This window comes from Haliotis asinina, chromosome 13 (genome assembly GCF_037392515.1).
Source record: "Haliotis asinina isolate JCU_RB_2024 chromosome 13, JCU_Hal_asi_v2, whole genome shotgun sequence".
NCBI lineage: Eukaryota > Metazoa > Mollusca > Gastropoda > Lepetellida > Haliotidae > Haliotis > Haliotis asinina.
Window position 1 is genome coordinate 22,849,066 of NC_090292.1, and position 24,067 is coordinate 22,873,132.

Here is a 24,067-nt window from a genome sequence, read left to right on the forward strand (position 1 = left end):
TAATTTTTTTTCAGCTGTCAGAGAACACCCCGATGATACAGACTCTCACAACCCTTAGCGGGTGGCTCTCATAAATATGCGTTTAAAGTATAATTTATTTTGTACTTTGCAAAAGAGGTGAGACTCTATTAAAATATCTGTCCGTCTGCCTGTCAATAACCCAGGTAGATAGGTATATTAGCAACGTGTCGACACGCGCGTGTCCTCATAATTAAGGTCGTGTATCAAAATCCATCACGTTGAACTACCTTGCCAAGGGCATGAAGCAATTCACAAGGTTAGCTGAGACATTTATTACAGATCAATCATCAGTTGAATGCATTCGTGTAAAAACGGGAATGATTTGTTTTAAATATAGAGCTGGAGCTGGGGTAACCAAACCGTTTAAAGGTTTGCTCGTCCCACCGAAGACTTGGATCGATTTTTTCAGATATTCTCCGTTCCCCTTGTCGCCGACGAAGAATCGGGTTCGTTCGCCTGAGGTGATATTGATGGAAAGTTGTTAAAAGGAGGGGTGTAATACTAAACTCACTTTTCTCATCTACACAGAGAAAAGTTTCCCCAAAACGTGATCAAAATATTTCCGTCGGTTTTAGACATGCATAGCCCTTTTCATGACCGTACGAAATCGATGTAATGTTTTCAGTATTGTCATTTTTTCCTTGACCATGGTTGCCTTGACTGTTCTTAGGTGTGTGTGTGTGTGGATGTGGGTGTGTGGGTGTGTGTGGGTGTGTGTGTTGGGGGGGGGGGGGGATGCTAATGTCTTTTTGTTATCACATCAACATGGCATTGCCGTACACAACATTCAACGCCAATTAGTATCTGTGGCCATCCTGGTAAAGTTGTCGTTTAGATGGGTACCATGTTGTATCTAGTGTCGAAAACGTAATGTGAAGTACTCTATATCTTCACTAAGCAAGCAAGCAAGCAAGCAAGCAAGCAAGCAAGCAAGCAAGTAAGTAAGTAAGTAAGTAAGTAAGTAAGTAAGTAAGTAAGTAAGTAAGTAAGTAAGTAAATTATTATAAATAAATAAATAAATAAATAAATAAATAAATAAATAAATAAATAAATAAATATCTTATCACTTTTAAGGATTTATGTTCCACTATCAAATACTGATAAGACTAGCCGTCGTGAGCGTACTGGTCAAGGGGTTCACTCGTCACTCCAGGCCTGGGTTCGATTCCCTAAATGGGTACAATGTGTAAAACTCACTTCTGGAATCTCCCTCTGCTAATTTGCGTGAATATTGCTAAAGGTGTTGTAAAGATACTAATGCACTTACACTCTCCGTCATTCGGAGCTGTAGGAGCTGTAGGAGAATATTTATGCCTTGCCGGCACATATAACAGACACACATATAGAACTAATAAGCAATTTAATAGTTTTGCAAAAACAAGCAGGATGTCTACATTTGTGTGAACCAAAGCTATGCAAGCTCGGGAGAAATAGAAATTATGTTGTGCAGCCTATTCGGACAGCAGGATTCCTGGGTCATAAGGAAGGCTCCGGATGTAATCAATCAGCATCCCTGAAAAGCAGAGATAGTCATCTTACAAAATGTACCTCTTGTTGCTGTGTTCTCTGGTTTACGGACAAGGAACCTAAGCTATCCAAAGTTTTTCTGGTACGAGCGAGTTGTTAATGGCGTTCTCAAAGCAATTCGAGCTTTGTGACAGTAGCTTTTAAATGGTCGAACCAGACTATCCAGTGATTGACATCATGAACATCAATCTACCCAGGACAGACTGCCCACTCCATTCAGTAGATCGGGGTCTTGGAATAATGTACGTTCAAGCATGGGAGATAATGTATCTCCAGTGATAATTACCCTTTGGCCTAGACTTTCGAAGCACTCTTAGCGCTAAGACAGTCGTAAGTGCCATACATTAACATTAACCTACGACTATCTTAGCGGTAAGAGAGCTTCGAAAATCTAGGCCTTGGTCTGTGGACACCATGCCTACCCTCCGTAGCCTACCAACATGGGGGTTCCGTCTTAGAGCAAACCTACACGGCTAAAAGACTCGCCACTTCAAGGAACTTCATCCAGTTGAAGCGCATTTCCCCACATGAGATTCCCAAACAGCAGATTGCTTTTTTTAATTCATACGCACAAAACAGTTGTTGCGCGTAAGTGCCGAAACCACTGAGGTCTCGTAGTACGTACGTGTATGTTCAGCTCCAGTCAGTAAATACTGCTTACATTTGTATGTGTGTGCACACGTAGCTCCTGAGTCTATTTGCTTTCCTATTTGAATAGTGGCAGGGTGAGTTTAGTTTTACGCCGCACTCGGCACTATTTCATCTACATCTAGACAAGACAATCTAGTGATCAACAACCTGAACATCAATGTACGAAATTAGGATACAATGATTTGTCGCCTCTTCTGACGATCATGGATTTTGACGATTCTTCTTTGAAGCAACAAATGCATGTAAATATTATAGCAATGATTGTTTTGTTGCACGTAACCTTCATTAACTGGTGATGAGTGGTCTTGATCCTCTTGCACCAAAGGAAGGAATGATGAAGAAGGCATATTTTACACGCCGATTTCACCAAGTCAGTCGTGAATTAAAACTTTCATCTGTCTTCCCGCGTTACGCTCTATTATATTAATGATCATGAATGGTGGCCTAAGGGTGTGTGATTCGCGTGACTATGTAGATAGGTTTGATGCATGGCTTTTTAAGGGCCACCGCCCTATGGAAGGACTAACGATGGGATTTAAGTTGAACACACGCACTCACGAACGCACACATACACACACATACATACACATATATAATTATTGACACACATAACACAAATAAAAGCACATATGCACGCACAGACATACATACACTCACGTATCTACACACAAACACGTAAATAAAACGCACACATGCATACATCATTACAAAAATTCACATAAACAGTAAGGACGAAAATAGAAGGAAAGAAACACTCACAAATGTGCTAGCACACCGCATGTGCACACACACAGGACATAAACAAAACACGAAAATTACAACACAAGTGCACAAACGCTAACAGATTATGAGCACTTTGGCCTCTCAAATCACAAAGCCATACAGCTGGAAGGCATAAACATATTGACTCGTCTCTCCTAATGACTTTATCATGACTACACGTTGAACATTTGATTAATGGCGGCGTCATGTCCTATAGTAGACACAAACAGCCAAACATACACTGATCGAAATAAACCACAGACATGACGTGACCTCGTCATTCTTCTGATTTATAATGGAGAAGAATACATAGGTTAACACGCTTTGCATGCGTCTATTTATACAGTTACGGATTGCTTAGAGACGAGTGATCGATCAAACATATTTGGAATATGTGAAGATTTCGTTTTCCAATCAAGAAAAGATCAAGATTAACTTTAAACATATGTAATCATGTATCATACCTTGTAACCATTAGTTCAAACGTTTATCGGACATGTTTGACAAACCTTCGTTGCAATGTACCTGATTTTAATGTTAATTCGTATAGACACTCCAAAAACGATAAAACTGCGTTTTGTACTTCCTGTGTGATTGAAATAGACGACAAGTTCCACATGACGTTAGCATGTCTTCTTTACAATGAGTATCGTGTTAGATCTTCCCCTGAACAATGGGGCGGTGGGGTAGCCTAGTGGTTAAAGCGTTCGCTCGTCACGCCAAAGACCCGGGTTCGATTTCCCACATGGGTACAATGTGTGAAGCCCATTTTCTGGTCTCCCCCGCCGTGATATTGCTAAAAGCGGCGTAAAACTAAAACCACCTACCACCCACCCTGAATAATGTCGCAATTATCCTCATGTTAATATGTTTATTGAGTTGATGAGAACAATTGATAACAATAGACTCGTAAGACTCTGTAGCTTTCTTTAGAAACTGTTTATACTTAGATCAAACCAAAACGTCTCTACGAACACAAAGTCATATGGATTGTGATACAAATATCTATATTCTCAGTGTGACGCAAATACATATTTTTTAACACATGTTTTACTGTTGACCTCGTTGCGATGATGATGATGATGATTTACAGCTCTTGTCCTTTCACAACAAGGGATATAATAATACCCATTTTACACATTTCTTTACACAATTACTTGTTCAAAGGATTCACAGACTGGCGAAATTACATGTTAAGGGCTTGTTATGATTCACTGGCATTGACTGTAACTTTGAGACCATCCCAATTTAGCACGAGTACCGACAGTGCCACCAACATCTTAATATGATATAGTAAGAACTCAGTTAATGAACAAGTCAATCACTACACCGCTCCTGAGAACATGGAATGGGTTAACTCTATATATAACCCTACAAAATCACACAATTTAATGTGTTTGTTTAATTTTGTCTGTGTGTGGCTTAATTTTGGATTGGGTTTCTAACATCTCTCTCTAAACCGACATTTCTGGACCTGACAAGCGAGTGATCAACACCATGACCATTGACCTGCGCAATTGGGAACCCATGACATGTGTCAGCGAGCCTGAGTCAAAAAATAAAACCGTGATATGATGCTTAGTCTCTCAGGCAAGACGATAGGTTGTTCAACAGTGAGGCTTATTTGTCACTATACAGTGCAGTACATTACTTAAGCAGAGTTTCCTTGAATGTATGCATTGCAGGAAATATGGATAAACTGACACCAGTGATCATGATACGTTGAAATCGTCGACTGTGTCCGTTTGACAACAGATAGTCGCTTTCTATGCAAGGATTTTAATCGTGGTCTACGTGTTCTGTTAATCTCTGGCTAGGTTTGTCAAAGGGATCTCGTAAATCCAGTTAGGGCAAACAGCAAGTCCCCATGGCCTTTAAAATGCAGATGCACCGTCAGTTGCTCGTTTTTATGTCGTTTTGTATTTAATAGTAACGCGCTTTTAGACATACGAGCTCGCTTCAAATTTATGTCTGTCATATTCTAGCTATTTTACGGCCGTCGGATTTTCTGAATAATTAATTCTTTACTCTCATTGTATAATATCGCTTTAGGCACAACATTGCTGAAATATCGCTGCTGTAACTACAAATTCACTCACTCATTCCCCATGTATAGATGCAACGAGTGAATGTGTGACTATAGTTTTACACCGCTTTAAGCAATATTCCAGCAACATCACTACGGGGGTGCCAGAAATCGGCTTCACTCATTGTATCTCTGAAAGGAATTGGAACGCGAGTCTTAGCCGTGACGGGCGAACACCTTAACCACACGGCTACCCCACCGCCCCTTACAGCAGAATGGGTTGATAGCTGGAATGATACTCGTACCATTAAATGACTTGCATGTGCATAAGCTGCAGCCGAAGAGATCCTTCTCCGAGCCGTAGGGGCAATGCTGATTACAATAGCGACGAGGACAGGTAAACGACGTTGCTGAATAAAGACGATACAAACACATCAACGTTGCATATACCCTTCTGCTCAAAAGTATTTACCTCTTTTTCCGTGGTATAATTTTGCGTTACACATTTCTAGATGTGCAAAGATACGCGATAGCTACGTAGCTTCCTCGGTACCCTCCAAACGTTTGCATTTTGCATTACGTTTGTAGAATCACCGCGAAGGTTTTGCAAAAACTACCGCGGAATTTGTTTTTCGACATATTTTGTCGCTGTTGCGTTTTGTAATGGTAGACACTGCTACAGTAATTCTATTAAAAAAAGTCAGTGGTACTTTCACAGAACTGCCTGTGAACAATATAACAGCGACGGAAATTGGTTGAGGTAATTCTGCAACATTCTGCAAAAGTACCATATAATACTTAAGAAACGGAAAAGTGTTTTTGTGAAGCTGTTCTGCATTAAAGAGGTAATTACTTGTGAGTAGTGCTGTATTCACTTGAACACACATGGCTGTACAGACACGTATGAGACAAAACACTTTGTTAAACATACAAAAACAGCCATTGAAGACCACCATGTAAGCCCATTTGATTGAACCACTTCAGTCACAAAGCAATCTATAGTCATTCTGTTTCAAATAACAGTGTTAAAAAATCTTGACATACATCTGATATCGTACTATCGGATACTGATCCGTGAAAGTTGACTTGGGAATCACGCTAAGCGGAATAATGCAAATATGAAAATATTTTTACAATAGCAAAGATTTTTCATCATCGCATCTGAACACCGTAGATTGGTAAGGATGAGTCAACAGTTGAATTGTTTAGGCTATTTTGATTAGTATGGCAGAAGTTTTAGGGAAAGAACACGGCATATTGTTGCAAAGCACACGATTTGCAGACGAATTTTACTTACCCAAAATACCTCTGATGTCCGAAACCTACGAACAATACTATTACTATGAGTCAGCATTTCACGACGTATCGACTTTACTTTATTGGCGCTAATATCCAGTGGCGTACAGAAGTTATTCACATACTAAATGCCCCTCAAACAGATTAAATAGAATATAAGTATGCATTGATAGTGTTTCGACTTCACACATACATTTTAGTGATTGCTGACAAGTCGGATGAACCCAGATGACACCACAGTGCGTCATCCTATGCTCATAAAGTCACAATTTGATTACAGAGTATCCTTTTCACAATACACTGTCATCACCGACGGTGTCTGTAGAAGTGACCTTTATGCCATATATTAGGTATTTATTTTCTTCTGTTATAATGGCAGAAAACCTGTTCAGATTATATGTCCGTGTGTAGCTGTTAACGTTTGTAAGAAAAAGTACATAAAATCAATGGTATACTTGAAAAGTCGCCCAGTAAAAGCAAACGTGTTGACTTCTTCAGGACTTGACGTCTGGGAAACAAATTGGATAGGCTTCTGATATTGGAAACATTATAAAAGTTAAAAAAATAGGCAAAAATAGGGTTCTGGTTTTAGTGCTGACAGATCTTCAGTCCAATATATATATATACAGTTTGGCGTACATATCATGTTTTTTTTTTCACATGACAAAACGGGGGTACATTCCTTTTATCTGTCACTTGTAAAGGAATGTTGCCCAGAGGCTGCGGGCCAGCCCTAACCGGATTCCAAATTTAATTCCCAATTCTAGTATTATCCGATTCTATTGAATATCAGTTTTCACTTTTCTGAAACTATCATTTAGTCAACGTACCTGGGCGCTGACAGCTGCATGTAGGGCACCCCTTGACATTCACGTCGTAACCCAAGGAGCAATACATCGTGCATAGCCTTCGACAAGGACCGTTGTGGTCAACAATGCCGAATGGATTTAGATGTCCTTCGTAGGTATTTCCCTTGTAGCTGTCTGTTGGAACCATCTGTCCATACATGTTGTAGCTGGTACTGGCCCGTCTTCCAGAGAGAACCCAATTGCTCAATGGGTTTCCATTTCCGTAGCGAGGGTTGTACCTCTGATGTTTCACTTGGTAGTGATGAGCAAAGTCCATTACTGGATTCCAGTTGAGATGGGTATTTGGCTTGGAATTGAAGTTGAAATAGTATGGTTGATAGCCCCCAATTCCTGGTTGCCATGGCGTCTCTTGGGCTTTCTTCCATAATGGTGCTGATGGCGATTGAGGTGTTTTGAAGATTTGGTTGTGGGCGTGTACAAATCGTGTTTTTGTGTCTGGTGTGTTGTTTATGCTTTCAGGTGAGGGCACGGGTTGCCGTGATGGTCTCCCTTCGTTGAATCGTGCCTCATATCCCACGCTTGTGGCGTATGTATGATTTCCCTGATGATAGGTCCCTCTTTGTGGTTGTTTCAGCTTTGTGTCAGTTCTTGGCACCGGTTGACGATGCGGCTTCTCATCAGGGAAGGCATTTGAATCTGTTCGTGAAGAGCCGTATGGCACAGGCTGTCTCGTTGGCGTTGGATCTGATGGAGGAAGGGTGATGACCGTAGGTTCATGGCTGGGAGAACCGTGGCTGGATCCTGTCTCAGCATGAAAAACCGAGTTGTAAGGGACTGGCTGCCTCGACGCTTTCCTTTCAGAATAATGGACTGCCTGACCATCGACTTGCAGCGCTGTAAACAGTTAAATAATACACTGAATTGACATTCGGCAGAAGAACTTATTACTGAACAGTTGAAAATCATTACATTGTTTCAGTAGAAGTTCATAACGTAGTGTTTTAACAATAATAAGCTGTTGGGAATGCAGTATTAAGTAAATCACGTGGTGTTTTGGTTACTAATATGTGGGTCGTTTGAAGTTACCTATAACCTCAAGAACTGATTGACTGATTGATATACAGGAAACGTTTTAACAGTAACACTGCTACTTGTTACGTATCGTGTTTTGAGGCATGCACAAACTCTTTCAGTATATTTTGTTGTTGTTTTTTATTTTATTTATACTATACCATGCTCATTTTTCCAACATCTAGCTAGTTTAAAGTAGATAAAACCATGTGGTTAAATAGACAATATAGTCTGGCCTTCTTTGTGATACGTGGTCTTTCATACCAGCTCTCAAAGAAGTAGGCCATTTTCACCTCTTCGTCGTTGGGAATCGGGTAGATGGCAGCTGAAGTAGATTGTAGATCACTCATTCTCGAAACATCTTGCCGGAAGTGTTTAGTTGTTAATCTTTGTGTGAAAAAGAAGTCAAAATCTCGGTTTTCTTTGACATAAAACTTGTCGATTTGTTCAGGCCTGGATGTCGAAGAAACTAATCGGGCTGTTTCTGATATTCCAAAATTATATAAATACGTAATATTCTACTTCTCATGTCATACGACATCTAAACTGGTTGCAAATTCGATATGCATTGCTAGGTTCGTGTATACACAAAACAAATAAATACCTAAACAAATACAATGGGGTTTAATTTTAAGCGCTGGTCCTGAGTCAAGTTATTTTTCATATTGATTGGCGAACATAGCATGTTTTTTTTCCACATGACAAGCCGAGCGATGAGGAATACTTTCTTTGTCCCTACATTGCATACAATGGGGTTTATTTTCAGTGCTGAGTGATCTTCAGCAATCTAGATAGTTTTCATTTAGTTTGTTGAGCAGAACACATGGAAAAACGAGTTTAGAGACGTACTTTCTGTTTAGGCCTTAAACGTGGTGTCTTTTGTAACCGACTCTGTCATATCTCTCGCTGAATGGCACGGTTGGCCTCGAATCACTTTTAAATATGACAGAAGAAACTGATCTATAATGATTGTTTTATGAACCTACGCATACATCAAAGTCAAATATGTTGCCAACGGAGGGCAACTCTTCCCTCTCTACTATCCCTCGACAGTGTACTGTCAATGGTGACGATAGGCAATATGTCTGCAAGTAGAGGGCTTAAGAGATTACGATGTCGCCGCATGTAGGAGCATTGATGAAAGTGTCTATCAACCGATGTCAGATAGAGTTAGACATCACATGTCATTACTGAAGCTGGCACTATTCCGTAAAACTGCGAAGATGCGCTCAGCTGTGACTGGCACTAAGATGGGGCTGGAACAGATACGAGTAAATACATGTTGTCTGAATTAAAGACGTGGCTCATCCACATGCCTAAAAAACGCTATCAGTGTCGGTATATACTCATGGACAAAAGTATCGCAACATCCCACATGTTGTCGTGCCAATATAGAATATGATAATGATGACCCTTAACCATTACCAAAATCTTATCCAGACTTCAGTGTAACCTACTATATGGATAAATGGAACATCAAGACGTAATTAATCGGCGAATCGAAATCCGAAAAAATGGAAAACTGCAATAACCTCATAGGATCTATTGAAATTCTCATAGCTGTGGTGTTATGACGGTGCAGTTTCAGTAGTCTGGCAGTGTCAAACGATGAGTTCAGAGATAATGTCTCGTTTAACATAACTGTATTGCCATCCATGGACTCCTCATTATTTGCCCTGTCTCTGGTGTATTCTGTGACCCATGATGTCCTAAATATGCTCTATGTGAATGATATGTAAGTTGCCACCGCTTCTCATGATGATGCAAAACATTCTCGTCCTTGAAGACCTTGTATTCAGGGGATAGTCGTCGACAGTGGTACAACAACTGGAAATGTACGTAACTGTGAGGGTCAGTTATAAGAGGGTCCCCTTCATCATCAGTGAACCCCAACAATTTTGGTCCAAATTACTACACTGTGCATATGCCGTTTTCTTCCGAGGCCAGACTTGAACTCGGCAATCAGACGTGAAAAAATGAAATCTACTTTGGGCCGATAAGTAGACCCATCACATCACATTCCACTGACGTTAAGCTTGAGGGCATGGTAGTCCCGTATTGTGTTCCGGGAGTAACAACAAAGGACTGACAAGTCTGCGACTGCTGGTGATCTGCAGAGGACAAAGTCCCTCTTGTCTAGGTGTTGCACTACAGCGGTCAGCTACTACTGGTGCGTTATGGTTTGATGTTCCTACTATCAACAGTGGTTGTGAGATAGCTTAAGGGAGAAGATGTTTCGAAATCGTGGGGAGTGTTTGTACCATCGATACCAGGTGTCTTACTACGTACCAACTGTACGAACGACAGCGTAGAAAGCCTTTCTTGATATGATCATTGAAGTCGAGTGATTCTGAGTAAGGATGTTTCCGCGATGTAAGTCTCAACGCTGCAGGTAATTGCTTCATGATATGCCCATGTGGGTATGCAATGTTTCTGGGGAACCAACACGAACTCGGCCATGAATCAGGCGTTTTGTTGGATCATGTTGTAGCCACTCCATAATCCATTTGACATGACGGCATGTGATTTTCAGAAGAGTTGTATCCTCCTCCATGGGTGTTGGTGAATGTCCTTAAGCATAAATCGTCATACCCTTAAATTGCCATCGCCGGGTAGTTGGGGAAGTCCACATTTGCTTATCAACAAATAATTGAATTGATTTTACAAGTTATTGAGCTGCAACAACAGTTATAATAACAACCGTATGGTGCTGTATGGATGACAACGTCTTTATTTTAATAAGATGTGACTTTTCGGTGTAGATATAAATACCATTGTTAAGTAAGGAAAAGTGGTTTTGGGCTTGAGGCGCCCTTTTGAACTAAAACCATTGTGTGTAAACCCTGAAGGCAAACTAATCATGCAATAAATGTTACTATGGCATGAATACAATATGTTTTATGGGTCTTCAAAATCACAGGTGTTGCAATATTTTTTTTCACGTGTATATAATCTTGTGCCGGTTTTGACAGTAGTAGAATAGATTTTGATACATACATTCGTAATATCATTGTAATATCATGCCTTTCGATAAGACAGATCCAAATATGTAAAAGAATAGTAACGAGTGCCCGCTTCCCATATCACAAAACATTTTTTTATGCAGTTGTACGTTTCTGTTTATACAGTGCAAATTTGACATGTAACGTTACCGTCTTGTTCATACAACTGGATTGATGTATAATGCTATATTCTTGTTTATAAGCAGCAAATGTGATATGCGATGGTTGGTTTGTTTTTGGTTTATTTTGTTTCAGGTTTTTTTTCATTGTTTAAAGAGGATTATTTCATCAGTCACAATGAGTGTCGGATTAGACAGCTTCCACTGTATACAGTAAAAAAAGCATGATATGTAGTACTACCTTCTTAACTGGACAATAAAACCATACTGTATGCTGCTACGTTCTTGGTTGTGTACAAAGAGCATGCTATATGATGCTATCTTCTTGGCTGTGCACCAATGCCGTGATATATGATGCTATCTTTTTGGTTGTGCACCAGTGCCATGATATATGATGCTATATTGTTGGTTGTGCACCAAGAGCATGATATATGACGCTATCTTTTTTGTTGTGCACCAGTGCCATGATATATGATGCTATCTTCTTGGTTGTGCACCAGTGCCATGATATATGATGCTATCTTCTTGGCTTTGTATCGATGCCGTGATATATGATGCTATCTTTTTGGTTGTGCAGCAGTGCCTTGATATGTGATGCTATCTTTTCGGTTGTGCACTAATGCCACGATATATGATGCTAGAGCATGAAAAATGAATTATAAACACCTGTCACTTAAGGACAGTAAAACCAAGGAAACGCTGAATTAATGCGTAGAATTGTTTCTGTTTTTTCCTTCTTTTTTTCTTTTAGGGTGGTAGAGCGGGGTTTATTGGGAACCAACAATATTTAATACAATGTGATATCCAAAGAGTTATGTACATTTCAATGACGTGCTTGGTTTGATGCAAACATGCGTAGTTATAAATATGAACGTATATCGCACATGGTCTAAACATACCATTATTCCTAAAGAATCGGATTTTGTAAACATGCAAACGTTTGCTTTATTTTTATCTTCCAAATACACATATCATACAAACAAAATATACAAGAACTTGATCCAGGAAAATACAGTTTATATGTGTATTGTATGTGAGTATGGTGTGATCATTTAACTTGCACTTTCAATTCATTAAATATTTACATATATTGATCTAGAATAATTTATCAAATCGTTTAGTCTTCAAGTAAACAAATATAAGTAATATATATATGTGTGTGCGTGTGTGTGTGTATGTGTGTGTGTGAGAGGGAGACAAAGAAACGAAACTACCAACGATCCTAAAGTGTAAACGGTACATCGCATACCGATGATATTTACATGTTCTATATACTTTTGTCAGTTGGGTTGTATTTTTTTCTCAAATTAGGAACCTACATGATACAATGTACATTTTACAAAACATCAACTGAAGTTCAAAGGAATTTGGTAGCAAAGCAAACTAGGAATCGCGAGTCGTACATCGCTGACATTTGAATTATCGAGGTGATTTTTGTCAGGCAACTCTGACGCCAACATCTTATCGGAAATATTGTTTAACGTGCACGTTTTCGAAAACACTTACCGATGGCCCATGCAAATCCAATTAGCAAAGCGATCCTGCAGGCAGCCATCTCCTGTATCGGCTTTACACGCCGACAACAGCTAATGTTGGAATGCAACACTGTGTGTTGTTGAGAATGCCTGTAGGCATTGTCAATCACACCAGGCGTAGTTGTCATGTGTCCATTGTCAGTAATGTTTGGAATGAGACTGTTTTTGTGTGGTAGTGTCTTCCTGGACAACAGATGACTCTTGCTAGTCTGATATATATATAGTTGTCATTGCAAATCACGATACTTGCTCAGATTTGTTGTGACTGGGGACAAGTATAAATGACTGGACAACAAAAAATATCAACGAATTGTCAATGATCTGTCATACAGAGCGGCATCAATGTAACATATAACAGTAATAACATTTCTTGCCTATCCAACATTGTTGTAATTGAATTTAATAAACATTTAACAAAATCAGGGTACAATTAAATCAAAAGGCAAGACGAATTTTCCGCGTGACAGCTTCATGCAGTACATTCTTATTACATGAGAACATTGGAACTAGAGATTTAGCCTCTTCTGTGTTAGAACAATCTGAACCGTTGAGGTACGACAAATCTGAGAAACACTAACTAGTTGTAAGATTATATTTTTGAAAGTCCGATTACGTCACATCGCGAACTTTGTGCGGTGGCGATTAAGCGCCCACTTGGAGACACCTGGCTGAATTTCCGGACGAAAGTGTTTGTATTCTAAAAAGTGATATCTGAAACATATCATTTGTTCCACTGAAGTTTTTAAGAAAACAAAGGATTTAACTGGATTTTGTCATAATTACGAGATCAACTGGTCAGGCTCGTTGACAGTATATCGATGTTGATGATGATGATGATCACTGGATTGTTTGCTTCAGACGATGATTTACAGTGAGTGGGTGAGTTTAGTTTTACGCCGCGGTCAGCAGTATTCAAGCCATATGGTGGCAGTCTGTAAATAATCGAGTCTAGACCAGACAATCCAGTGATCAAAAGCGGGAGCATCGATCAGCACAACTGGGAACCGTTGACATGTGTCAACCAAGTAAGCGAACCTGACCACCCGTTACCTTTAGTCGCCTCTACCACACGCATTTTCCCCTTTTATGGAAAACATGGGTTACTGAAGGCCCATGATTATTCACAGACCGTCGACATATACCTGGAGTATTTCTAAATGTGTCGTTAAATACACAACACAACTCTTGAAGTGTTCCTGAAAATGCTAACGTGATACAAAGTTTGCAAACGCACACAGGAAAGATGTCCAGCACGTAATAACAGCTCAGTTTATCTTATTTCGGGTAGTCAAGTTTGCTGACTTGGATGACACACGTCATCGTACCCCAGATACGTAGATCGATGCTCATGCTGTTAGCCACTGGATTGTCTGGTCCAGATTCGGTTATTTACAGATTGAAATATGGCTGAGAGATGCACTGAGCAACAAACATTCTATACCAAACACGATGTAAACGTCGCCACTTCATCGAGGAATGTCGGGCGTCGAGTAAAGTCCTCAAGTCTAAAAACACGTAAAGCTCAACACCTATTTTAAACTTTTGGAGAACTGACAGAAAGGTATTTTAGTCTCATTTGTCAAACTGGCAACGTCACCGACTCAGACGCATGTGTCATTTCGACAGAGACACTCCAAGATAGCCTCAAAGTCGCACAAATATTATAACAACCATCATTGTCATCGTCATCGCCATCGCCGTCATCGCCATCATCACCGTCATTATCGGCAGCAGCAGCTATTACATATACCACCGTACACCAAGCATATGCATGCTCTATTTTAGGCATTATGGTGGGCTATTGTCGATGGACAAGTATATTACATTATTCCTTCAGGTAATTATGTGAAAAATGCGTAAAATGTGTATTATATCATTGCCACTGTGACAGGACAAGATCTCTAATTATAGCAGGAGAGTCTTTGCGGAACCATGTATCGGTGTTTCAGTAGACGTAACATGGATAGAGAGGTGCGGTTCATAATATTGTACATCATCATCATCATCAACATTAGCATCAACATCATCGTCGTCGTCGTCGTCATCGTCTTTTACATATGACACCGTACACCAAACACGTTCATGCTCTATATTTGGTCGTTATGGCGGTTTAAGCTGGACGACGAGATCATTATTCCATTTCAGTTATCAATAAGTTGACAACTTAACAGAACTGTCCCTCATCCAACGAATCTTCAAGACCGGCGTTGATAAGCCAGTGGGGTTGAGTGAGTTATGGGTGAGTATAGTATTATACCCCCTTTTACCAATATTGCAGCAATAGGACCGCGACTGGCACCTTCGCACATGCTGCAAACAGAATGCATGTCCTCGGCATGTGGAACCGACGCTTTAATCCCTTTGCTACGTATACCTACCGTCCCGAAAAATTGGGCCAAGAGACTCGGAACGATATGAGCCCAACAATTTCATTTACGGGCGCCTATTTTCGAAACTTGATTTAAGAAATCGTCATTGTCGTTAGTATATCTTATAATCGTATACTTCTTGCTAAGAGATCACAGACCGTTTTAGAAACTATCGTAGCCCAATGATATCACAAGAGTGCCGTAAGTATACGTATTCCATTTACATCGAAGATAACAGCATACTTTGCAGTGTTTATTGCATTATTTGGTGATCTCTTAATATCTGTCAGATTATCCCTTTGAGCACAAGCTGTTTTGTACCATTTGTGTATCTTTGCTTAACTTTAGACAATAATTCTATCTGCTAACGTACGTTTCGAATATCTGTGCCTGGAGTTATGATGCTTCCTTCACATAACAATTTTGACTTTACTTATTTTATAATGTATAACAACTGGTATCAATTTCCTGCAGAACTGGTATAATTTTCCTGATGAAACTGTTAGTCTTGCACATCATGGCTTGGTTATTTATTAATACTTGGAAGCGGTGCAGGCAAGGACCCAAGTTATTATCAAGGGAAACGAATCGGCTCAGTCCACGGGCCCAATGCTTGTGTGAGACACTGTACGTGATGTTAAGATAATATGAGTGAACTGACTGCCGTAACACATATCGGATGAGATAGTTGAGATGGACAATGTTCATTCCTAGTCGGGAATGCCTGAGCTGTGACATAATAATCCAATGTACAAGGATATAACAACCACGTTACAAGAATCCATGGACCAACGTAAACTATTTGCTTCTGGCAGATAGATACCGTCTTTCAAATGTTCATCATACGTATTCATTTTAGATCCATATTAGCATTGGTCATCAGTGACCCATGCTTGTCGTCTGGCGGGATCAGGTGGTCAAGCTCGGTTCCCAACTGTGCATATCGATGCTCATGTTGTTGATCTCTCGATTGTCTGGTCCAGACTCGATTATTTACAGACCACCACCACATAGCTGGAATATTGCTGAGTGCGGCGTAAAACTAAACTCACTCTCTCACTCATTTTCCTTTACCCTTAGTCCAGCAGCATCGTTTACACTAGACATGAATAGAAAATCTGAATTTGTGCCTCATTTAAACAAAAGGCAATCCCTGGGTAGAAATATGTTTAAACATTTTACGTACGCATCTCAACTTTTTGACTACACGTTTGTTTCAAAGTCGCCCTCTGCTTTTCTAGATTCTTGATATGGTTGCGTTCCTAAGACGTACAAGTAACGTGTGGTATCCTTAGAGTGGTTCGTATGCACCAGGTTGTGGAACTCTTTACAATATTATGATCATTTCATTACCGAAAATATGCTGACGCCAAAAGTCAGTTTATAACTTAAAAAATGAAACTTCAGAGAGTGAGACCACATCAATAGCAACTGGATCGTCCACACACATCAATGGTGCAAGCAGGAAATGGTTCACGTCCACGGCTAGGTTTTAGATTATATTTTAGGACATGGTTGAAAAACGCGTTCCTATTGGCCAGCTCACGCTCAGTGATATATACAAATGATATATATAAATACCAGTGCGTGACATATAGGCAACGGTAGGAAGCCCATTTGTGGTGTCCCTATGCGTTAGAATGTTCAGGTTTTGATAAAGGAGGTATGAAACTAAACCCACTTTATCCTTGCTGCTATGACATGATAGTTTATATAATTCATAAAGAAGATAGGGATTCTTATGCTGCACTTCTAAAAAAAGCAGGTATGTTAGGAAATCATCCGCTCTCTGCAACATAAGTACATTTGCCCGCACCCTATATGGTTGCATGCCCGGTAAGCTGGAATCTATGCCGACATTTTTTTTAGTTCTTAACAGTACTTAAAGAGCAAATACAACAGCTATTAGCCCGAGCCTTTGTAGTGGCAGGGGGGTCAAGCACACAAGAAATGTATTTCAACAAGCCTAGATAAAAAGTCACATGGGGATTATCTCTTGGGGTCTAAAATATATCCCCGTGCCCTTGAATGTACTTTTTCCAAGCGTTTAGAATGCATGAAAAGGCCTGTGGATTAGATCAAATGTCAGCCCCTCCCACTCGTGTGTAGTGCCTGTCCCTGATGCTGACACCCACCGAGGTTCCCTGGTCGTAAGTGGGACATGTGTCCATGTGAGCCCGAAACCTTAAGGTCACGTTGGACGTAACGTAAGCCTTTCATGTACGGCTTTAGATGTCGTAAAGTCGGGTCCGACTGTACGTTCTGCTCAGACAAAACGATAACAAGCGCATGTATTATCGTTGAAGATGAGGTACTATTCCCAGATCATTATTATGATGATGATTTTGACGCTGCTGGCGATGACGACGATGATGATGTTTATGATGCTGGTGTCGACGACGATGATGATGATTATCAGTCCAGAGGAGACATCACGCGTACGAACTGACGTTTGACATGACGAGCCTTCTGTTTTGAAGGGTTTGGGATGCCATATCAACTATGTAGGTAATTTGATCGTAAACAATAGTAAAACGTGAATTACTTGCCTCACATCTTCTAACTAAAGCGGATCTGCGAACATGAACACAATATCCACTGAGCGGTCTCGTCATGTTACTCCGGCGTGACGTAAAGTCTCATGATTAACGTCTCAAATGACATATTCTTGTTTCGACTGCTCATCTGAAAATATATAACACCAGAACCAGTACCGGACAAACCGTTTTCTTTGTGAAAAGTATGTGAAGGCGTTAAGAACGTTAGTAGGGTGTTCTTCACTCCTGATTCATCATTCAACCAATTTGCATGTAATAGTGTATGCTAGTCATACGAGTCCTCACACGAGGAACTGACAGTGAATTGATGCCCCATTGTTACTGCACATCGACATAGCTTCTGTTTCTCTCATGCTTTCACGCACATGGTTTTCGTTCAAGTTTCGCTCAGTTGAAACAAAATAGCTCGCCGTGACAGGAACGTGTCTACGATTACAATGTCAAGGTCATATCAAAGATCGGCAACTCCTTTGAAACGTTCGACTTCCATGACGGTTACACTGTACCACGCACATACCAGAGAATCTGATTGGCTGAGCAACCAACGTTATTTTTTATCAAAAGTAGTTAAAGGGTAATATATAAGCACTTGCGCTTCCCATGAGTGGTGAGAGTTAACACATACGTGCATACTTGCCTAACGTCAAGTTCTCCCATCCGATCTGTTTCACGCTCACGATGAAGGTTCTTACACGTGGATTTGTGCTCGTGATGCTGTGCGTTTTGTCTACAGGTAAGGTGTATATATCTTAATTACAGTCACGCCGACTGACGATGGGGCGTTTTGGTGGTTAATAACATCATACCCCAGTTTTCCGGACAGCTGATGTGTTGATAACATATTAAGAATAACAGTGCGCTAGTTAACCAACTGTAGTTTGTTTTCAGTGAGTATTGACACCCATCGTTTCATTTAGCGGACATGAGCGTTTGGCAGACGGAGTTCGAACTGATTGCATACAAGACACCAAACTGTTTTGAGGGAACTCGATTTGCAGTAATTCATTTGAGTGAAATCGGACTACATCAGCTCAATTAAATTAATTTATTCAGGTGATTGTTTCTGTCATAGTTCATTCATTGCAGAAAGAACAAATGTTTAGGATTAAGAGCACAGAAGGGACCGGGTTCATTGGAAAAGACGGGTTATCCCGTAAGTGCCAACACCGATTCCGATGTACCCGTAGTTGCAGGAGCATACACAAGATCTGCTTCACGTTGACACCTTTCTTATGAAAATATACCAAAAATGAAAAAAATGTATCTGAAATAACCAAAAAAAAAAAAAAAGAAAGAAAGAAAAAAAGAGATAAACTTATAGTGTGCATTTTGTTAGTCCGAAACAGACTGTCGCTTAATCACGTATTGTTTGAGGGATTACCTCACGCCAGTGATTTTTTATCCAGAACAAAAGCTACCGGCAACATGGGAACCCCCGTTAGTGCGCATCATACGTTAGATTCCTGTTCGATTTCCCTAATATGGTAGAAACTCCAATTTTGAAGTCTCTTTACACTGATATAACTTCAATCTAACTGAAGGGGTTTGTTATGTTATAAATCTTCCAAACCAAAGAGCAATGGGTAAGTGATCTGCGCAATTGGAAACCGATGACATGTGACAACCATGTCAGCGAGCCTGACCACCCGATCCCGTTTGTCACCTTTCACGATAAGCATGATGTTCCGGAGACCAATTCTAATCCGGATCTTCATGGGTTGTAAATAAGGATATATACTGATATCACTCATAGCAATACTTGTATATTCTCAGTATAACCTGATATAACCCTAACGTAGTTTCTCCAGAAATGCTGATATAACGTCTGTTAACACCTATTTTTCCATTGAATACACTGAAATCACTTCTGTATACACATATATGTTTGATGTATACAGTGATATCACATATATCCGTATATCCTCTGTGGATGAATTGATTATCACTTGTTAGCTCTTCTTCTGTTTATGAAGTATGGATCGGCCTGTGTCCCATGTTCTTCTGTGTCCATTGTTACTCACTTGACTATAAATTGTTAAGAAGATTTACATTAGCGTTACATTCACTGACTTTGATATTTTACATCCCCTGTCTTGTCTCTCAAGCTTGGAGCTGTTTCTCCCGTTTGCCTTGTTCAGTGGGATTAAAGGTGTTAACAGGATTCATGGTGTTACATTGGTTCACTTCGATTTGTTACAGCTTCTGTTCTGTCTATGAAGCAGGGAATTATTTTCCCATTTTCCCCTTTTCCCATGTTATTCCATAGGCTAAACGGTGTAAACAAGATTCCGGGTGTTACACTTGTTGATTTTGTGCTGGTACAGTCTCTGTTCTTTCCTTGAAACTTTGAAGAACGTGTTCCATTTTCTTGTCTTTAAAGAGTGTTTCCATAGGCTAAAGGGCATTAAAATGGTACTAAAATAACTGACTATACGCTTTGTTACAGACCCTGTCGTGTCCCTACTGCACGGCGCCGTGTGTCCCATTTTCCTGTGTTTCAAGAGCTGCCCTATGGGCTACAAGCGTGACTTCATGGGATGCAAGATGTGCGAGTGCATGGGCTGTAAGTAGATGCACAATATCAGACCGGCGGTAACGAAGCATCGCCCTTAGTTTTCCCCAACGTCGTTCACGGGAAAGTAACTCAAAAAACACTGCACAAATTGGTTAAAATCTGCATCGTCACTGAAAGATGGTGACTGCTTTGGATTCACAAATGACCAGGAGCTCTTCACTTGTCATAGTGTATTTATATCACCAGGGCGTGATAGAGGATGGGTAAATATAACCTCGTGGTTACACACACGTCCAGGACAGCACAGACGTCAGAGAGTAAGCCAGTATGATCAGATGTGATACCCATATGTAGAGCAGGACAGACAATAATCCAGTATGATCAGGTGGTGGACACACGTCTACGACAAGACAGAGAGTAAGTCAGTGTGACGGGGTGTGATGCACACGTATAAGACAGGATAGAGAGTACGTCAGTTAAGACATCTGATGATCTGATACCCATATGTAGGGCAGGGCAGAGAATAAGCCAGTATCATCAGGTGGTGAACATACGTCTAGGGCAGGGCAGAGAGTAAGCTAGTATGATCCGTTTGTACACACGTCTAGGACAAGACAGAAAGTAAGCCAGTATGACTGGGTGTGATGCACACGAATAACACAGGATTTTCGGACAGGAAAAAATGTGGGGGTCAGTATGACCAGGTGATGATACACTGGTCTATTTATTTATTTATTTTGAAGGTATTTTTATGTTATTTTGCGTTGTTTTTTTTTGTTTTGTTTTTTTTTGTTCTGGTTCTTATATTTCAATGACGTTATTATCACCTCTACTGGTTTACTTTTCAGTCTTCGGAAACTCAGGATTCGGAAACTCAGGATTCGGACACTCTGGCTTCGGAGGCGGACATTTGGACTACGGCTTTTCTTCTGCGTTCTCGACCTTCCAGATATCTTCATCCGGATTCTGTAGGCCCAGCAGCTGCAGCTGCTTTGTTTCTTCTGTTTGCATACACCATATGTAAAATGATCTCCATTAATACACCACATGTAAAATGATCTCCATTAATACACTATATGTAAAATGATCTCCATTAATACACCACATGTAAAATGATCTCCCTTAATACACCACATGTAAAATGATCTCCAATAATACTACAATTTAAAGTAAGCAATTAAGCTATAAGCAAAGCAACGTTGATCTCGGCGAGACCTTGGGAGGGTGACCGTATTTAACACCTTGAATCCTCTGAGAGTTACCAGTCCTATCACACAATGGAACACACGTGACATGTGTGGTCTGACCGGACAAGTGAGTTTGTTGAACATTACCTCTGTTCACTCAACAGAAAATGGGTACCCCGCGGGAAATGTCATATGAATATGTTCTCCCAGCACCTTAAAATGCAATAATAATAATAATAATAATAATAATATAATAATAATGTTGTACTGTTTGTGTTCGCTTTACCCATGCCTCTTTGTGGAGTGGGGCAGTGTGCGGTACCCTCGTCATTGCTGTCATTGTTCTTTTCAACAGTGAGTGTCTCGTGTCCTTGGGGAATTCCGAAAGTATTCTGTCCCATCTCGCCTTGTCTCAACGCCAAATGCCACATGTACCCGATAGCAACCTGCGTGTAAGTATACCTCCCTGGAAGCTGATAGTACTCCATATGTCACGTGATCCACGTGACTACGTCATCTATTTCCCCAACTCAATGTCCGGTTGTTACTTAAGTAGAAACAATACATCAAACACCCAACAACAATATCCATACGACATGAGAACACGTAAAGTATCCTGTTTCCAACAGTACAACAATACTTTTGCCTGCATGGATCCTAGGTGTCTGTGTGTGTGTGTATGTGTGTGTATGTGTGTGTGTCTGTGTGTGTGTGTCTGTGTCTCTGTGTGATTGGGTATGTGTGTGTTAAAAATCAAAATGGCACATTGAAATTTCAAGAAAATTATCTCCTGTAAACGGCGACGATGACCCTATCAATTTTCCAAATAGTTTCTCTCTGGAAAATATATTCAAGGTTATTTGGAATTCAAGATAGCATCTGAAAGTATACGAATACCGAGTTGAAAACATTGGAAAAGTCATTCTGACCAGAGCTTATAATTTCAAAAAGTAAACAGTTTACAGTATAAGATCAAGAACATTCATCTCAAAAGAGTCCTGAAATATCAACAAATTTCCGGTCTGGGGTGAGGTAGTCTTGTGCTTCAGGCGTCGGAGACATGGGTTTGATTCCCGACATGGGTACAATGTGTCTCACTCAAGTAATACCACGAAATTTCATTGCAGGGAGAGCTACTGTGGTGGGTGTCACGCCGCTTTCTATCTCCACAAGAAGAGAGTCTTCTGTTGACGGACCTGGATCTCCATTACTGGATCCCCTGTATAGCTGGAACATTGGTGTGGCTTCAAACAATAAACAAAACAAATCTATTACAGGACAACTGGTTAAACCAGTCATAGTATTTTTTTCGACGGAACATAGATAGCAGGATTTCTCTTGATCTAGATGTAAGTTGAACAATGTACACTGTATAACAGTTATCCATCGATAGATCGATACTTTTTTTATATCGATAGGCATCAAGTTCGTTTACATTTTGCAATTATATCATGTTTTTGTATTATGTTTTCTTTTATTTCTAAGGAGGGTTATAAACAATTATATTTCCTGCACAAGGATGGGAAATTAGAACTTTAAAACATATGAGAATAGAAAATGTTTATCTTTTCATGGACAGTTATTAAATATGAAGCATTTATGTTCAAAATGAAACTATATTTATTCGATAATACAGCGAAAATAGGCGTCACGATTCGTGATGAGTATCGAATCGTGACATGGGTATCGTGAAACGTTCCGCTTCATGAACCTTATGTATCTTGACATACTTACTGTCATATATGACACGAAAAAAATAACCTTTGAGGGGCATTTGGAGCAGTAAGGAGGGATAGCACTATATGGATAAACGTATTTGCAGTGAAGGCGAGGTTCTAAGATTGTTTACTTATCAAGCCAGGGTTATAACCCTTGTGCGTTGTTCACACTCTTGTTTTCATCCGTATGTTGTTATCCGTCCTTGTATCCTAGTAATCCCGTGCGAAGTTTCTCAATTAACGATGGTGAAAATTTAATTTCAAGAATATAACTCCAATCATGCTTCTCATGTTTTAAATCTGTATCTGTCGATTCATGTGTGTAATACCTTCTTTTGGCAGGCAGCTGTCATGGAGATTTAATCTGTATTTTTTTAATGATAAAGCAAACCCCAAACAACTGATTGTCTCCAAATCGCCACTGTTTACCGCCCATAGAGTGTGAGTGAGTTTAACGTCACATCGGCGATGTCTCAGCCACATCGTGACGGGAACATTTACCATTTAAATGGAATATATACATATTTTAAAAATCTGTCAACAAAGGACAGTGAAATAAGTAGAGTATCACAACTGGAATTAGAACCAGCTTGGAAAGTTAAAACTAATATAAGTACTTACACAATACAATACAAAAATAGAATATTGATCGCCAACAACAGAAGGTTGATCACCCTACTGGAACTATGGGGACTTTTGCTACCTGCACGGATTTACACCATCAACTCACGTGGTGGCGATTGTAGGAAATGCTAGTCAAAATTAAAATATCAAGCATACTACGTTTAAAAAGACTGGTAAGTTTAAGTTAACTTGAAAGTTTTGGACCTAAGTACCCTCTCAGGAGGAGAATAATTTTACAATTCTGCAATACCGACTACAGCCTGTGCTAAATAGAATT

The 24,067-nt window shown here is 40.0% G+C and overlaps 2 protein-coding genes across 3 annotated transcripts; one reads left to right on the forward strand and one right to left on the reverse strand.

Annotated features, from left to right (window-relative positions):
* Positions 1-1,364: 1,364 nt before the first annotated feature.
* Positions 1,365-12,881, reverse strand: LOC137260053 (uncharacterized). 2 transcript variants are annotated; one of them, XM_067797742.1, is made up of 4 exons: positions 12,791-12,881; positions 7,114-7,986; positions 6,285-6,309; positions 1,365-1,534 (listed from the first exon to the last, which is right to left on the reverse strand). In XM_067797742.1, exons 1-4 carry the CDS (start codon positions 12,837-12,839, stop codon positions 1,522-1,524), a joined length of 960 nt encoding a protein of 319 aa, XP_067653843.1. In that variant the 5' UTR covers positions 12,840-12,881; the 3' UTR covers positions 1,365-1,521. The 2 variants fall into 2 exon arrangements, with proteins under 2 accessions (XP_067653843.1, XP_067653844.1); XM_067797743.1 differs by lacking the exon at positions 6,285-6,309 and adding an exon at positions 5,293-5,397 and having other exon boundaries at positions 1,372-1,534.
* Positions 12,882-18,424: 5,543 nt separating this feature from the next.
* LOC137259913 (uncharacterized) lies at positions 18,425-22,639 on the forward strand. The gene is made up of 5 exons (XM_067797559.1): positions 18,425-18,479; positions 20,193-20,309; positions 21,110-21,229; positions 21,804-21,900; positions 22,576-22,639. The coding sequence occupies exons 1-5, from the start codon at positions 18,425-18,427 to the stop codon at positions 22,637-22,639; spliced, it is 453 nt and encodes a 150-aa protein (XP_067653660.1).
* The last annotated feature ends 1,428 nt before the right edge of the window (positions 22,640-24,067 follow it).

Bases quoted from the DNA above. Each gene is read 5' to 3' on its own strand.
- LOC137260053 (XM_067797743.1), bottom strand. From the start codon at position 12,839: ATGGCTGCCTGCAGGATCGCTTTGCTAATTGGATTTGCATGGGCCATC. The intron at 5,398-7,113 runs GTACGTTGACTA...GTCTTTATTCAG, and splicing joins ATGCAGCTGTCAGCGCCCAG to CAACGTCGTTTACCTGTCCT. The intron at 1,535-5,292 runs GTACGAGTATCA...TCTGCTTTTCAG, and splicing joins CACATGCAAGTCATTTAATG to GGATGCTGATTGATTACATC.
- LOC137259913 (XM_067797559.1), top strand. From the start codon at position 18,425: ATGAAGGTTCTTACACGTGGATTTGTGCTCGTGATGCTGTGCGTTTTG. The intron at 18,480-20,192 runs GTAAGGTGTATA...GCTTTGTTACAG, and splicing joins GCTGTGCGTTTTGTCTACAG to ACCCTGTCGTGTCCCTACTG. The intron at 21,901-22,575 runs GTAAGTATACCT...ATTTCATTGCAG, and splicing joins TACCCGATAGCAACCTGCGT to GGAGAGCTACTGTGGTGGGT.